Source organism: Muscardinus avellanarius (assembly GCF_963383645.1).
Source record: "Muscardinus avellanarius genome assembly, chromosome: 16".
NCBI classification, from domain to species: domain Eukaryota; kingdom Metazoa; phylum Chordata; class Mammalia; order Rodentia; family Gliridae; genus Muscardinus; species Muscardinus avellanarius.
Genome location: NC_137802.1, coordinates 54,199,529 through 54,216,614, shown reverse-complemented (window position 1 = coordinate 54,216,614; position 17,086 = coordinate 54,199,529). Strand labels below are relative to the sequence as shown.

Genomic DNA, 17,086 nt, shown 5'->3' with positions numbered 1-17,086 from the left:
GCGTGCACCACCACGCCCGGCTTTATTTTTTGTTTTAAAGGGGTTCTTTTTGTCTTTTTGGAACCAGGGATCGAACCCAGAGCGCCACACCTGCAAAGCAGGCACTTCGCCACTGAGCTGCATCCTGGCCCCTTCTTCATTTAATTTCTAAGAACTAGCCACGGTCAATTTACCTTTTAGTTTTATAGTCATTTTAAAACACTATTTTTAAGAGTGTTAAAGTTAGACATACTTTGAAGAAATGCTTTAAAAATGTTGAATATATGCTTAATATAACTAATTTTTGTGTCATTTGATTTTATTAAATTTATAGACTTGATTTTTTTTTTAATTTTTAGGTTCATAGCAAAGTTAAGGGGAAAGTGCTTGAAGCTCCCATGTAAACAGTCCACCTTTGAGCCCCTCCCCCAACAGCCTGCACATTTGTTACAATGGATGAACCAATAGAGATAATTCATTATCAAAGTGGGCGTTCCACTTTAGGGTTCACTCTTGGTTTTATAGTTCCATAGGTTTGGAGAAATGTATAATGAATGACATGTGCTCACCATTATAGTATCATAGAGAATAGTTTCATTGTGCTAGTTATCTCCAGTGCTCCATCTATTCTTCTCCCAAACTGTTGGCACCATTAATCTTTGTACTATTCTCATAGTTTTGCTTTTCCAAAATGTCAAATGTCATATATTGTAGTTCTGGGGTTTTTTTGGCAGTAGTAGGGATTGAACCCAGGGACGTTCTACTTCCAAGCTATACATACCCCCAGCCCTATTTTTTATTCTTTATTTTGAAACAGGGTCTCACTAAGTTGTGGAGGCCTCATTAAGCAGCTGAGCCTGGCCACGAACCTGTTATCCTCTTGCCTCAGCCTCCCAAGAACTGGGATTAAAAGCATGTACCACCATGCCTGGCTATTGTAGGTTTTTTATGTTGACTTTTGTGTGTGTTGTATGTTTGTGTGTGTGCACTGAGAATTGAACTCTGAACCTCTGCATATGCTAACTACAGGCTCCGCCACTGACCTGCACCCTTGCTGAGCTATACCAGACCCTAAATATTTTTTTCTCCCCCCATCTCTCCCTCCTTCCCTCCCTCTCCCTCTCCCTCTCCTTCCCTCCCTCTCCCTCTCCCTTTCCCTCTCCTTCCCTCCCTCTCCCTCTCCCTCCCTCCTTCTCCCTCTCCCTCCCTCCCTCTCCCTCTCCCTCCCTCCCTCTCCCTCTCCCTCTCTCTCTCCCTCTCCCTCTTTCTCTCTTTCTCTCTTTCTCTCTTTCTTTCTCTCTCTCCTGTACTGGGGATTGAACCTCTGACTACACCTCCAGCCCTACTTTTATTCTTTATTTTTGTTTTTGTTTTTACACAAGTATCTCAGAAGAGGTAGTGACTAAAATGCCTCATCATGCAAATATTCTTTATTTTGAAACAGAGTCTCACTAAATTGCAGAGGGCCATACTAAATACCTGAGGCTACTTACATGTACCTGAGATGCTCCTTTATTAGCGTTTCAAGTACCAGGATTACAAGCTTGTGCCACCGTGCTTGGCTTAATACTCTTTTTTGTGTGTGTATGGTACTGGAGGGTGGAACCCAGGAGCTTTTCTACCTCTGGGCTATACTCCCAGACCTATTTTATACTTTATTTGGAAACAGGGTCTCACTAAGTTGCTGAGAGCCTCACTAAATACCTGAGGCTAGCTTCGAACCCGTGCGATCCTCCTGTCTCAGCCTCCCAAGCACAGCGATTACAAGTGTGCGCCACCATGCCCGGCCCAGACCTATTTTTTATACTTTATTTGGAAACAGGGTCTCACTAAGTTGCTGAGAGCCTCACTAAGTAGCTGAGGCTGGCTTCGAACCTGTGTGATCCTCCAGCCTCAGCCTCCCAAGCTATGGGATTATAAGCGTGGCTGGTTTAATACTTTTTTTTTTTTTTTTTTGGTGGGTCTGGGGATGTAACCCAGGGGCATTTGACCTCTAAGCCACACCCCCTGCCCTATTTTTTATTCTTTATTTTAAAACAGGGTCTCACTAAGTTGCGGAAGGCCTCACTAAGTGGCTGAGGTTGTCAGCGAACCTCATCCTCCCATCTCAGCCTCCCAGATGCTGGGATTACAAGTGTGCGCCACTACGCCCGGCTTGCTTAATACTTTTTTTTTTTTTATAGATTGTGCTTTAGGGTTGTATCTAAGAATTATCTGTCTAGCTTGAAGTCACAAATATATTCTCACATATTTAAAAAAATAATTTTTTATACTGGGGATTGAACCCAGAGGCATTCTACCTCCAAGCTATACCTCCAGCCTGGATTATTTCTTATTTAAAACAGGTATTTTTTATTTGTATTTTTGCAGTGCTAGGGATTGAACCCAGGACTGGTCTGAGTTATATCTTTAGCACTTTTTGTTTTGAGATAAGGTCTTAGTTGCTCAGGGCTGGCCTTTATTTTGCCATCCTCCTGCCTCTGCCTCCCAAGCGCGGGGATTACAACCCGGTGGTCCTTGCGTATTCTAGGCAAGCACTCTACTGCTGAGCTGTACCTTGACTCCTAGTTGGTTTTGTTGTGATGGTGGGGTGTGTGTGTGTGTGTGTGTGCGTGTGTAGGATACTGGGGATTGAACCCATGGGTGCTCTACCTCTGAGTTACTTCCCCAGCTCTTTTAGATTTTTTGTTTTCTTGGACTGGGTCCTGCCAAGTCGTCCAGGCTAACCTTCAACCTGTAATCCTCCTGCCTCAGCCTCCCAAGTATTGGGACTACAGGAGTGCACCACAGTGCCCAGCTTCCTAGTTGGTTTTTTAGATTTAAAATCTCTTTCTTTGGAGCCTGAAAGAGCTGGGCGTGGTGGTGCATGCTTGTAATCCCAGCATTTGGGAGGCTGAAACAGGAGAATCGCGGTTCGCAGCCCTCCTCAGCTACTTAGTGAGGCCCTCTGCAACCCAGTGAGACCTGTTTCAAAATAAAGGATAAAAAAAAAAAAAATAGGGCTGGGCGTGAAATAGGGCTGGGCGTGTAGCTCAGAGGTAGAATGCCCCTGGGTTCTATCCCCAGTACCACAAAAAAAAAAAAAAAACTCTTTATGTGTTTCTTCCTTCCTTCCTTTTTCCTTCCTTTGTTCTGGGGATTGAACCCAAGTGTGTTCTACCTGTGAGCTATACTACTAGCCCTATTGTATTTCTTTTCTTTTTTTTTTTTTTAAAGAGTCTTACTAGGCTGCTGAAAGTCTCACTAAATTGTTGAGGTTGGTCTCAAACCTGTAATCCTCCTGTCTTAACCTCCCAAGCACTGGGCTTAAAGGTATGGACCACCATGCCCAGCTTTTTATAGACTTTTTTTGTGTGTATGTGTGGTACTGGGGATAGACTCTAGAGCCATTCTTCTTCTGAGTTACACCCCCAGCCCTATTTTATTTTATTTTGAAACAGGGTCTTACTAAGTTGCAGGGCCTCACTAAGTTGCTGAGTCTGGCCATGGACCTATGATCCTATCTCAGCTTCTCAAGTACTGGAATTACAAGCGTGAGCCACCATACCTGACTCATAGAGTTTTTTAAAGTCTAAATTTGTGGTGCAGTTTTTGTTTATCTACTGACAAAAATGAAAAGTTAAAAAGAGCACTTCATTTGATTAGGCTATTTTTGATATTTATTGCTATTGAAAAATAACTATAGTCTTTTCTTTCAGGGTAATCACTTTGATCAGTATGAAGAGGGACACTTGGAAATTGAACAAGCGTCACTTGACAAGCCTATAGAATCGGTAAGATGATTAGTGCTTAATTTTGGGTCTTAGCCAGTTAGGTAGTGTTCGTGTGACACTTGATGTGAGTGAAATTAAATTTATTAATAAACAATAGTACAGTTAAGAATTTTTTTTGCATGCACTATAGTAACCAAATAGAGTTTGGGATATAATCTGATATTTAATATATTGGGAAATCAGTCCAAAACATAGGAGAAATTACAATTTTGATGGAAAAATATTATTTGGCCCATACTGATATTCTGATAAAGATAGCAAGTTACCAAGTTTAGTCTTTTCGTAAGTTGAATAAAGGAGTAAAATGTATTTTGATCCTTTCATTCTTCTCCTAGGTACCCAATCATGGTCCATTAAAAACAGTTAAGAAGTAATACACAGTCTTACTATAGTCTTGAGAAACATAAAACTTGGTGTCTGTGGCAAAAAAAAAAGTCTGAATTTTTTTCCAAAAGTCAGTTATCTTCTTGATCTGCTTAGATTGGGATACTAGTGATACCAAATAATAGAACAAGGAGACTTATTTTCCCTGTCTCTCAATTTTTAAAGAGCCTTAATTTTTGAACATTTTTATTTTAAAAACCTTATTTTTAATAACATAGTTGATTGTCTAAACTTGTCATTATTGTCAGTATTTAATATTTGTGCTTAAGTGTACACATAATTCCGTATGGGTTCATTGGATCATTGGCAGAACTTGAATGGGGTAAAAAACATCTGAGAGCAAATATTAATCTTTATACCAGTCAAAACAAGGCCCCTTCCCTCTTAAAAAACAGGAGCTTCATATCCTTCAGGAAAATAATCAGGCAATTTAGAGAGTACAGAATATAGATACTTTAGCTTTTATTTTTTAAAGTGTTTTATTTTTTATTTTTAAAACATAGTAAAGGATCAACATATATTTATGTTCCTAATTAGGTTGGTGTTGTGTGTGTTTGTGTGTGTGTTTAGATGTTTACAGAAATTTACACAACTTGGGGTGTTCGACATTTTTCTTCCACAGCAGTTGGCCCATATTAGCTAAGCAGCCATGATCTGGTTTGTATTGCACGGTCTGCCTTTTTTTAAAATTTCTTCTCTAGGGTTTCTTTCTCCCCCACCTCCCCTTCTTATTTCTGTCCTTCTGGTCCAGTGAACACTGCATATAGTACCTTCTGTCTTAATGTGCTGGCATGATGCTAGACTTAGGCATGGCAGTAATTGATGACGCATGTGATAATGCTGCAGAGGGAGAAATCACATCTGATCTGCTGAAAGCTCAGTCTTGTGTTTTGACATAAGGATAAAATGCCAAGCCCACTTTGCTAAAACTAACTGAAGTTTGTGCCTTGTTCCATATTATTTGGGGGATTATCATGAGACAGAATTTTATAATAAAATTAGTATCTTGTACTTGGAAATAATTTTTCCATTTAAGTATCTTTCTATGGATCAGAGTTCAAGAACAAACTTATCAGCAGTGAGCCCCAGTACCCTATAAGGTGTATGGTTGGTTAATGTTCTTATATAAGCTATAATTCTGTGAGTATGCTGGCATTAAAGTCACAGGAAACTTAATTACCCTGAATTTGCAGCCTAATTTTTATTATTACTATACTCAACAAAGCTTTTTTTGTATTTTATTTTTATTTATTAGTTGTTTTTTTTTTTTTTTTTTTTTGGTGTGTGTGTGTGGTACTGGAGATTGAACCCAGGGGCATTTTACCTCTGAGTTATACCCTCAGCTCTCTTTTTTTTTTTAATTCTTTATTTTGAAACAGAGTCTTACTAAGTTGTGGAGGTCCTCACTTAAATAGCTTAGATTGGCCAAGAACCTGTGATCCTCTGTCTCAGCTTTCCAAGTACTGGTATTATAAGTATGTGCCACCATGCCCGGCTTCCTTCCTCTCCCTTATTTTTTTTTTGGTGTTGGAGATTTAACCCAGGGGTGTTCTACCTCTTAGCTATATCTCCAGCCCTATTTTATTTTTTATTTTAAAACAGGATCTCACCGAATTGCTGAGACTGTCTGTGAACCTATGATCCTCCTGTGTCTGCTTCCCAAGTACTGGGAATACAACTATCTGCTACCATGCCTGGCTGACAAAAATTTTTAGAAGCACTAAACAATAGTTTTTTTCTTTTTTTTTCTTTTGGTGGTACTGGGGATGGAACCCAGGGGTATTCTATCTCCAAGCTACACCCCCCAGCCCTATTTTTTATTCTCTATTTTGAAAAGTGTCTCACTGAATTGCAAAGGGCCTCACTAAGTAGCTGAGGCTGTCCACGAACCATAATTCTCCTGTCTCAGCCTCCCGAATGCTGGGATTACAAGCGTGCACCACCACACCCAGCGTAAAATCTTCTTTTAGAGCCACGTCATAAGATTTTTTTAAAAAAACTTATTCCTGTGACACATGAAGTTAATGGTATTTTACCTCACAGTGTCCAGGATTTTTTTATTTTTCTTTCTTTTTTTATTTTTATGATACTGGCGATCGAACCCAGGGGTATTCTACCTCTGAATTATATTCCTAGCCCTATTTTATTTCTTATTTTGAAACAGGGTCTAAGTTGTGTAGGGCTTCACTAAGTAGTTGAGGCTGGCTGTGAACCTGTGATCCTCCTGTCTCAGCCTCCCAAGTACTAGAATTGCAGGTGTGTGCCACTGCACTGGCTGTCCAGGATTTTTTCTAGCATATATCATAGAATTGAGAGAAGATAGTCTAATCATTATTGAGTAGTCTCAATGAGTAGAAGTATAATCCATGTTTGCCTCATTTGTTAGTGTAATTTTCGCTTAAAATATCAAATACTGTAGTACTCAGACTGAATATTTAATTTTTTAATCAATACATGTATGTTCAGAGATGGATATTCATAAGTTACACAGATTCATATGAAAAGTTATTTCTGAAGCACATAAACATCTGCATTTATTTTTAATGTTTTAAGTAGTAGTTGTAGCTTCATAGCTTACATGTGTTAGGTAGAATTGAGACTGACAATATAAGGATCTTATTCTGCCACCTAGTCATTTGGGAATAAAATGTAAAGTTTTAAAAGAAACTTGTACAACAGTTAATATCAAAGTAAGCAATATTCCTTCTACTTCTCCCCCCAGAACAAAAGTTTATCAACTAAAGAAATGCCCACCAAATAATAGGTATATATTTGAGTTATATGGCTGGCTATATTGAGCTGTTTTGTTCTTAGGGGGAAATGTCATTGCTCTAACACAGAAAGAGACTCTGCTGAATTAAAATCTTTCTCTGCAGCAATATCTATTGAGAGGTGCTGACTGTTTTGCTACAGCATGCAACTCAAAAGTGGCTGGAATATGCAGCTTTGGGAGTCTACAGATCATTGCAGGAGCTAAAGGTCCTAGTTATTTTTTTTTTAACAAAGGTAATCTGCAGCAGCTGGTACCATGGAAGCCTCTGCACAGGTTTGTGCCAAGAATATGCTGTGTGAAGGGTTATTGTGAGTATAGGATTGAGGGTTTTTTTATATGATAGGGTAAATTTGATGCAAACCAGCAAGATAGGAAATGAGATTTAAAGGTATAGTAATGCATTATGCTTTTAGTGAATTTCTGAAGCTTAGATTTATCAGTGAGATGATATATGTATTTCAGTTTTCAATGTTGGAAACACACCAAAATCGAGTATTTGTAGAGTATTTAATAATATTTGCTATAAAATTATATTTTCCTTTCTTTATTTCAACCAACCAAATATCTTTCAATGGAATTTCTGGTAAAAAAAATACAAAACTTTTCTAAGAAAACCATGAAAAACTTCTAGATAACTTGATTATCAAAATTAAAATAAAAATATAAAGTATTAGCTTTTTATTCTTATCACAGAATCTTTTTTAAACTTGAGTTTTAAAAGTCATTGTTGCCTTGTGATTTTTAGGTTCCAGCCATTATAAATATGGCCTCCATATACTTAAAGATAAAATATCTAAAAAACCAAACTTAAGGCTGTAGCCCAATCAAGGATTCATTCCATCATAGTTATAAGAATTGGTTGGTGTGATTTAGGATATATGGTCCTTATGACCTTTATCAATTGAAGGTGAGAAACCAGATGGGGAATAATGTTAAGTTACACAGATGGCAAAATGCCTGCATCATAGACTTAAAATATGCTGTCATTGTTCCATTTGGAAAGGCAACTACCAATCAACATTAGTTGGTTTTTGCTCTACCTGATTAAAATCCTGGCTTTAAAAGTTTTAAGATTGATTGATTAAGTTTTAAAAAATCAGTATAACTTTTAAAATTCCAACTGCTGAAGTTTAGTTTGCTTATGTAGGGATTTAGGAATATATGTATAGGTGGATTTTTGTTATGTCGCATATCTGTTCAGATCTGTGGACTCCACTAGTTCCAAACTGTAACTCTCTAAGACTGCTGATTTGACATTTAGCAGTGACCATCTGTGGACTGCACTATAAATGTGCTTCTTGGAGCTGAATGGTGTAGCATTACTCTATGGCTTTTCTCTCTAGTCTTCATTGTGTCATCTGTAGTGAGCTATAGACTTTTTTGTTTTGGGAAATTTTACAACTTGTTTGCATGGGTTCACCTAGTAGCATTTGGTTCTTGCTTACAGAGTCTTTGATACACAATCAGCAAAGCTTACAATCCACTCAAGAGACTTAACTATTTTTGTCACTGTTAAAAATGGGCTAAAGTGTGAATGTGGCTGTCAACTAAAATAAAACATAGTGTGGAATTAATATTCACCTAGTCACTGACATATCTGTAGTATAGTTTTCTCTTGAGAAATTATATTGCTTTCTAGTATAAAAGTTTGGAGCCAGCCCTATACAATGAAAAAAAAAATTTTGGGGGGGGGGTCTGGGGATGGAACCCAGAGGCATTTGACCTCTGAGCTAAACTCCATGCCCAATTTTTTATTCTTTATTTTGAAACAGGCTCTCACTGAGTTGCGGGGGGCCTCACTAAGTAGCTGAGGCTGTCCGCGAACCGCGATCCTCAGGTCTCAGCCTCCCGAATGCTGGGATTGCAAGCGTGCGCCACCACACCTGGCTACAATGAAATAAGTTTTTATCTGTGATCCGGCAGGCTCCCATCATACGTGTCTGTAGTGCTCTTGCCAAAATGATTTTTGTTACTGTGGTGGTATACAGATACATGGAAAAGTTTTCTACTTGGTAATTAATAAAAAAAGAATGTTGGGAAATGGCTGAAACAGCTAGTTATAAGTTTTTTTGTTTGTTTGGTTGGTTGGTTTGATTTTTGTAGAAGTATCAAACCCAGTGCCTCACAAATGCTTGGCAAATACTCTATTACTCAGCTATATCCCCAGGCTATTTATTTTGGCACTGGAGATTAGACCCAGGGGATTCCATCTTTAAGCTATACCCCTAACTCTATTTTATTTTTTATTTTGAAAAAAGGTCTCACTAAGTTGCAGAAGGCCTTGCTAAGTTGCTAAGGCTGGCCTTGAACCTGCAATCCTCTTGTTTCAGTTTCCCAAAGTACTGGAATTACAGGCATGTGCCACTGCACCTAGCGTGCACGTGTGTGTGTGTGTGTGTGTGTGTGTGTGTGTGTGTGTGTCTGTTTTTGGTAGGTACTGGGGAATTAGACCCAGGATCTTGTGCATGCTAGGCAAGCACTCTACCACTAAGCTATATCCCTGTCCTTCCATTTTATTTTGAGATAGAGTCTTGCTAAGTGGCCCAGTCTGATCTCCAATTTGAGATCCTCCTGCTTCAGTCTCCTGAGTACCTGGGATTACAGGGGTGTGCTTTCATGCCTGGTGAGTGGTATGTGTGTGTGTGTGTGTTAGTGTGTGTGTGTATGTGTTACTAGGGATTGAACGTACGGGCATTCTACTTCCGAGCCACACACCCAGCCCTTTTATTTTTATTTTGAAACAGGGTCTCATGTAGTGATGAAAGTCTCACTACTTGCAGAGGCTCTCCTTAAACCTTCGGTCCTTTGTCTTAGTTTTCCAAGTACTGGGATTACGGGTGTGTGCCACTATGCCCACCTCTGGGGAGTTTTAAAAAATTGTTGATACTATATTTTCAGCATATTGGTAGTTTTTTATGTTATACTTTCTTGTTTTCTATTTCTTTTCTTTTCTTTTTTTTTTTTTTTTGTGGCCCTGGGATTCCTGGAAGCCCTTCTACCTCTGGGCTACACTCCCAGACCTATTTTTATATGTTTTTTAAATTTAGAAACAGAGTCTCTTAAACCAAAGAGGCTGGCTTCGAACCTGTGCGATCCTCCTGTCTCCACCTCCCAAGCATAGGGATTACAAGCGTGCGCCACCATGCCTGGTGCATTTTTGTGTGTGTGTGTGGGTCTGAGGATGGAACCCAGGGATATTCAACCTCTGAGCTACACCCCCTGCCCTATTTTTTATTCTTTATTTTGAAACTGGGTCTCACCAAGTTGTGGAGGGCCTCACTAAGTAGCTGAGGCTGTCTGCGAACCGCGATCCTCCAGTCTCAGCCTCCTGAATGCTGGAATTATAAGCGTGCGCTGCCACACCCAGCTTACTTTCTTGTTTTCAAATATCTCATTTAAGTCATGTTTCTCTCTCTCACATGATAGAGAGGAACAAAATTGGAAAGTGTAGCATTTTAATTACACATTTAAGTTTAGAAATACAAAAAAAAAAAAAAAAAACCAGAAGGGCAACTGAGGCCTGCTTTGGTCAAAAAGTTTTCATTTCACCTTTATGGTTTAACCACAGTTAGAAGAACTCTATTTCTAACTAAAGAACATGCAACATAGCCACTAGTTTGAATCATATGGAGAACCAGAAAACCAGCTTTTATTTATTTATTTATTTGCTGGGGATTAAACACTGGGTCATTTCACCTTCAAGCTACACTCCCAGTTCTTTTTATTTTTAACTTTGAAATAGGTCTTCACTAAGTTGCTGACACTGATCTGGAACTTGTGATCTCCTTTCTCAGCCTTAAGTACTGGGATTAGAGGTGTGTACCACTGAACCCTGCTGAAAAACAGCTTTTTTGCTTACCACCTAGGGCAAAATTCAGTTGCTTTATTAATTAAAATTAGGATTTTTTTCACAATTCTTCCTTATACATTTAAATTACAAGCAGTTTACTATCACACATCTTTGTCAGTTGTAAACCAGACTGTGAGAGAGAGAGAGAGAGAGAGAGAGAGAGAGAGAGAGAGAGAGAGAGAGTGTGTGTGTGTGTGTGTGTGTGTGTGTGTGTGTGTGTGTGTGTATAGGTAGTACTGGGTCATTCTACCTCTGAGTTATACCCCCAGGTAGCTGAGGCTGGCAGCGCGTACCACCACTTCTGGCTCCAGACTGTTTTATATAAAGAAAAATTATAATTTATTTTTGGTTCTGTGATATTATAATTAAGTCCCATGCAAGACACTGTTTCAAAAACAAAAAATGAATAAAGGGCTGGGGGGGGGTATAGCTTGGAGATAGAATGCCCCTAGGTTCATTTCCTAGTACCACAAAACAAATAAAGCCTAAACTAAATATTGGTTTTTGGTTGTTTTGTTTTTTGAGATGGCGGTCTTGTTATGTTGTTTAGGGTGGTCTTGAACTCCTGGGCTCAGATGATCTTCCTGCCTCAACCTTTCAAGTAGCTACAATTATGAGCATGTACCATCATGCCAAACTGGATTTTTTTTGTCACTATAATAGTGACTAAAATAATAGTTAACTGGATTTAATTATTTTCGTAATAGTTACCATTTTAGAAGTAAATTTAGTGCTCATTGTTCTTATTCTGTTCAAACTGTTAGACCTATAAGTTACTGTGTCGATTTATTATTATAATTAGCATCCATGAGTAATTGGCAAAATCATAGCCTTACACAGAAAGGTTACTTAATTTTCTGTAGGTTGGTGATTATTAATCCCTTATTTCTTTTTTTTTTTTTTTTTTTTTTTTTGTGGTACTGGGTTCCTGGAAGCCCTTCTACCTCCGGATTACACTCCCAGACCTATTTTTACATTTTTTAAAATTTGGAAACAGGGTGTCCTAAGCCAGTGCTTCGAACCTGCGAGATCCTCCTGTCTTCGCCTCCCAAGCGTGGGGGATTACAAGCATGTGCCACCACGCCCGGCTTAATCCCTTATTTCATGAATAAAAGTTTTGACTATTTCATAGGTAGAAAAGTCTACTTTATTCTACTTTATTGTAAAGTAAGGTATTTTGGGGGTGCCTTTCTTATATTACCAATCATTTTTAGCCCATTGGTGTTTTTGTTTTCCATGGTACTGGGGATGAACCCTAGGGGCATTCTATGAACTTCAGGCTACATCCCCAGCCTTTTATTTTTTTTATTTTTTTTTTATTTTTACCCTTGTACTGGGGATACAAACCAGGGGCATTCTACCTCTGAGTTAGACCCCAGCCCTATTTTTATTCTTTATATTGAAACAGGGTCTCACTAAGTTTTGAAGGCCTCATTAAGTAGCTGAGGCTGGTTGAGAACCTTTATCCTCCTGTCTTGGCCTCCCAAGTACTGAAATTACAAGTGTGCGTCACCACACTCAGCTCCACAGCCCTTTTTATTTTATTAAAAAAATTTTTTTTGTAGTACTGGGAATGGAACTCACCTTTGTTTTATATTTTTACTTGGAAACAGCCTCCCAAGTAGTGGGATTACAGATATGTGCCACCACACCCAGCCTTTTTTGTTTTTGAAACAGTCTCAGTAGGTTGTGGAGACTCTGACTGCATTATCTTAGACCATCCTCAGACCTCTGGTTCTTCTTGTCTTCTCCTCCCAAGTATGGGGACTATAGGCATGTGCCACCATACCCAGCTGAGCCTACTGGGTTTTTGACAATTGTTTATGTCCCCCTCCTTTTTTGGTAGGAAACTATACTGAATATTAGCTCCCCACCTTTTTTTCCCCCCTGCACAATCAGGTAGTTTGAAATGATAGGAAGGGGCCAAGTTTTCTGCATTAGTCATTCACTTACTCTAGGAGGTTAGTGCGAAGAGGTTCTGGAATGAGTGTCTGTTGTTTCTGTTGCCTTTGATTTGATCTGAAGGACATAGAATGGCATGTTGAATTTTTTTTTTTTTTTTTTCAGGGCTGGGGATGGAACCCAGGGGCATTTGACCTCCAAGCTACACCCTCTGCTCTATTTTTATTCTCTATTTTGAAACCGGGTCTCACTGAGTTTTAGAGGGCCTCACTAAGTAGTTGAGGCTGTCCGCGAACCGTGATACTCCGGTCTCAGCCTCCGAATGCTGGGATTACAAGCGTGCGCCACCACGCCTGGTGCATGTTGTATATTTTAATATGGCCCCCAACATTTCATTCCCTATTGGGAAAGTAGATAATTAAAGAACGGTTTTAACCTGAGTTTTAGAAAGGAAATGCCACTATTGTTTTGTATTGGTAGCTTTTTTTCTAATTAAGTGACAGCCATCCTCTTGAGTGGTTTTGTAAAAGTGGTGCTAATGTGTATAACCTTAAATTTTTCTTTTTTTTTTCTCCCTTTCCCTTTAACATTTGCTTTTCCTTTCACTGTTGTCAGTCACAACACGCTGCTCTTGAATCTCTCAGCTGGTCTTGACTCGTGAATTTACTTATGCTTTCACTCTTCTTTAATAAATACATTACTTGCAAGCAGTGAATTGAAAACAATACAAAAAAAAAAAACGACCATTAGTGATCGGACAGTTTCTTACTTTGTGTTACATTTAACTGTTCTTTTGACAGCCCAGTTGTAAAGCCAGGTTCGTATGGAAATGCTTTCACTCCACTTGCACTGCTTTTGGAAATAGCATACTGCTTCATCTGTCTGTTTATTTTAGTGCATTCATAATATAACACAGTCAGCATAATGTCTCATCTCCACTTAGCCCAAAATTAAGTTTTTTTAAACAAACAACAACAAATTGGGGGGGCAACAATTTTTGTCAGCATCATTTAATACCTAAGTCTAAGTGCCGGCTATAGTTACAGCATTTGTTTAGCAGTTAAGAATATATATATATATTTTTTTTGGTGGTGCTAGGGATTGAATCCAGGGGCATTTTACCTTCGAGCTACATCTCAGCCCTATTTTTTATAATTTTTTTGAAACAGGGTCTCACTGAGTTGCAAAGGGCTTCATTAAGTAGTTGAGGCTGTCTGTGAACTGCCATCCTCCTGTCTCAGCCTCCCGAATGCTGAGATTACAGGCATGTACCACCACGCCTGGCTAATAAAGAATAATTTAATCAACCTTACACTCAGAGTCATTCTGCTAACCTTGTCCTGTCCAGAGACTTAGTCATTTGTAAAAATTATATTATGAAAGAAAGATTTTACATATAGATAAGTTTGTTTTCATAGTAAGAAAATAAGGATCTCTTTACCTTTCCATTTTCTGCCAGCATTACTTATATTGAGTAAGTTATTTTGGTACTGATAATTGAACCAAGGGGCATTTTACCCCTGTGTTACACCCCCAGCCTATTTTTGTTTTTTATTTTGAAATAGATTTTCGCTAAGTTGCTGAGGGTCTTGCTAAATTGCTCAGGCTAGACTCAAACCTGGGATTTTTCTGTCTCTGCCTACAATAGTTTTTTTTTTTTTTTTTTACATTGGGAATTGAACTGAAGGGCATTCTACCTTTCAGTTATACCTCTAGCCCTATTTTTTATTTTTATTTTTATTTTGAAACAGTGTCTTGCTGGGTTGATGAGAGTCTCACTACTTGCTGAGACTGTCCTCGAACCTATTATCCTCCTGTCTCAGCCTCCTAAGTACTGGGATTACAAGCTTGTGCCACCATGCCTGGCTACCCCAACTCTTTTTTGTTCAGAAACAGGGTCTCACTAGGTTGCTGAGAGTCCCGCCAAGTTGTTGAGGCTGGTCTTGAACATATGATTCTCCAGTGTTAGCCTCATAAGTACTATGACTATACACCTGGCTTACCCTGGGGTTTAATCCTCAATACAAGAAAAACAGCCTGCCATGGTGGTACTTGCCTGTAATCCAGTACTTGGTAGGCTGAGTCAGTAGGATTGCAGATTCAAGGTCAACCTAGCTATTTTAGCAAGGTCCTCAGCAACCTAGCAAAACCTGTTTTAAAGCCAGGAATGATGGTGCATGTGTATAGTCCTGGTACTTGGGAGGCTGAGACAGAAGGATCCACAGGCTCAAGGGCAGCCTGAGCATGTAAGTAGTAAGATTCTCGTCAACCTAGCAAGACTCTGTTTAAAAAAATACATATAAACACGCAGCAAAAATACAAAACCCTGTTTCAAAAATAAAATAAGGCTGGGGTTGTAGTTCAGAGGTAAAATGACCTTGGGTTCAGTCCCCTATACAAAAAAAAATGACCAAAAAGAGCCCTCTTTTTTGTTTTGTTTTTAATGAGTAGCATCTTTTTTTTTCTGATAGTAGTTATTTCACATGTCGCTTAGTATTTCACAATAGCTGTAAAAGCAGAGAATTGGACAGAAGGCTGTAGAAGTTTGTGATATCTTTTTTTTTGTGTGTGTGTGTGTGGTACTGGGGATGGAACCCCGGGAGCATTCGACCTCCGAGCTACACTCCCAACCCTATTTTTTATTCTTTAATTTGAAATAGGGTCTCACTAAGTTGTGGAGGGCCTCACTAAGTAGCTGAAGCTGTTTGCAAACCGCAGTCCTCCTGTCTCAGCCTCCGAATGCTGGGATTTCAAGCGTGCGCCACCACGCTGGACTAGTTTGTGATATCGTGGCCCTTTAGATAAAAGCTGACATTTAATTGTTGTTTCTGGTATCTTTTCATATAATTTACATTGAAATGCCTCTTCCAGTTTCTCCAGGGAAGATGAGACATTATGTTTGTTGTTTTCCCTACATGCACTAATGGTTCTTCACTGTTAACTATTGCTAGGCCTGTTCATTCTAACATCTTAGCATTTTTGTTAGACTACATGTTGAAATGCATCACTCAGTCTGTGCTTGAGCTCATTTTATTTTTCTGTTTAATCAGTTTAATTTCTTGTTTTACTAACCTCACTGTTTTTTTTTTCAGTTTAATATTGGCTGCATGCTAGTTAAATATTTATATTTTATATACATATATATATATATTTAAAACACCAATCAAGTCTAGCCTGGATTTTGCTGATTGTTTTTGTTTTGTTTTGTTTTATTTCTAGTGGTGGGGTAGTCTTACACTTACAGCTTACTATGTATCACAAAAGCTTGACACAAGCAGAATAACTAAACACAATGTAGATTTTCTTATTTTAAGAAAAATCTTTAAGTGGTGCTATCTAGGTGGTGGATCTGATTGTATAAGTACCTTGATTTTATGCCTTTTAATGTTAGATTTAAAACTTCATAAATGTATCCCCCCCTTTTTCTCCTTTTTAAAGTGTTAGGTGCACAGTTGCCCAGCACAGCCTCAGAAGGGACCCTCACCCGATACGTTCTTCCCATATAAAGTGCCAGCAGCATTTTCGTGACATTGATGTCCCTTTTGTCGGGCACGTTACCCTGTTATAAGCACCTTTTTTGCATGCATATATGTAGAATTATCTCTTGCTCATCACCTGTTTAAATATCACTAGGAAGGGAAGAATATATTATTGGAATATTTTTGGTTTGTCTCTCTGTTCTGTCTGTCAGGATAATATTGGACACCGCTTACTCCAGAAACATGGGTGGAAGCTGGGCCAGGGATTGGGAAAATCTCTTCAGGGTAAGTTTTTTAAATTTACCAAAAAAAGGAAAGAAAGAAAGAAAGAAAACTGTTTCTGATGCAAATCTTGTACCTGAATATATTTGTTGTCTTTTTAAAGAAATGTTGGGGGTTTTCTCTTCCATTTCTTTCCCCTGAGAATAGTCTGTTTTTCCTATAATTGTATTTTAAGTTTCTTTGTAGCCTCCATATTGCCAATAATTTGCAGGAGTAAGCTGCTGTGTCATTAAAACTTAAAAGACCAAACATACTGTGAATGGCTCAGCCTGTTTGTGTGTGTGTGTGTGTGTGTGTGTGTGTGTGTGTGTGTGTGTACATGCATGCGCACACGCATTTGTTGTGTGTGTAGATGACAGGCTGGCGGAATTAAAGGGGTATATAGTATCAGAGTTGTGCCTTTTGGTCATTTTGTATTGTAGCTTCAGTCTTATAAAGAATGTCATTCAACAGCATAGTTTAATTTTTGTCCTTCCAAATTCTCCCTGAAGCTGGAGATTGATTACCCTGGTGGCTCTTTTGCTCTGTAATCAGAATCTATGTAGTAGTGAAGAGAAAAATTGACCCACATGAAACATAAAAGCACAGAGGCCACTGGTCAGATTCAGATCCGGCTTTGGAAAATATATGGCTTAAAATTTAAAATTTTAGCCGGGCGTGGTGG

General features: G+C 38.7%; 1 protein-coding gene across 2 annotated transcripts in view; it reads left to right on the top strand.

The window, feature by feature from the left end:
- The window catches only part of GPATCH8 (G-patch domain containing 8), a gene marked incomplete at both ends in the record, with an annotated part of 98,397 nt that overhangs the window by 12,611 nt on the left and 68,700 nt on the right, over positions 1 to 17,086 (top strand). The window contains 2 exons of one of the 2 annotated variants that reach the window (XM_080713147.1): positions 3,678 to 3,752; positions 16,353 to 16,425. In XM_080713147.1, the coding sequence (XP_080569273.1) occupies positions 3,678 to 3,752; positions 16,353 to 16,425 (148 nt within the window). The remainder of the gene's footprint in view (positions 1 to 3,677; positions 3,753 to 16,352; positions 16,426 to 17,086) is intronic. The other variant, XM_080713148.1, reaches the window with a different exon arrangement.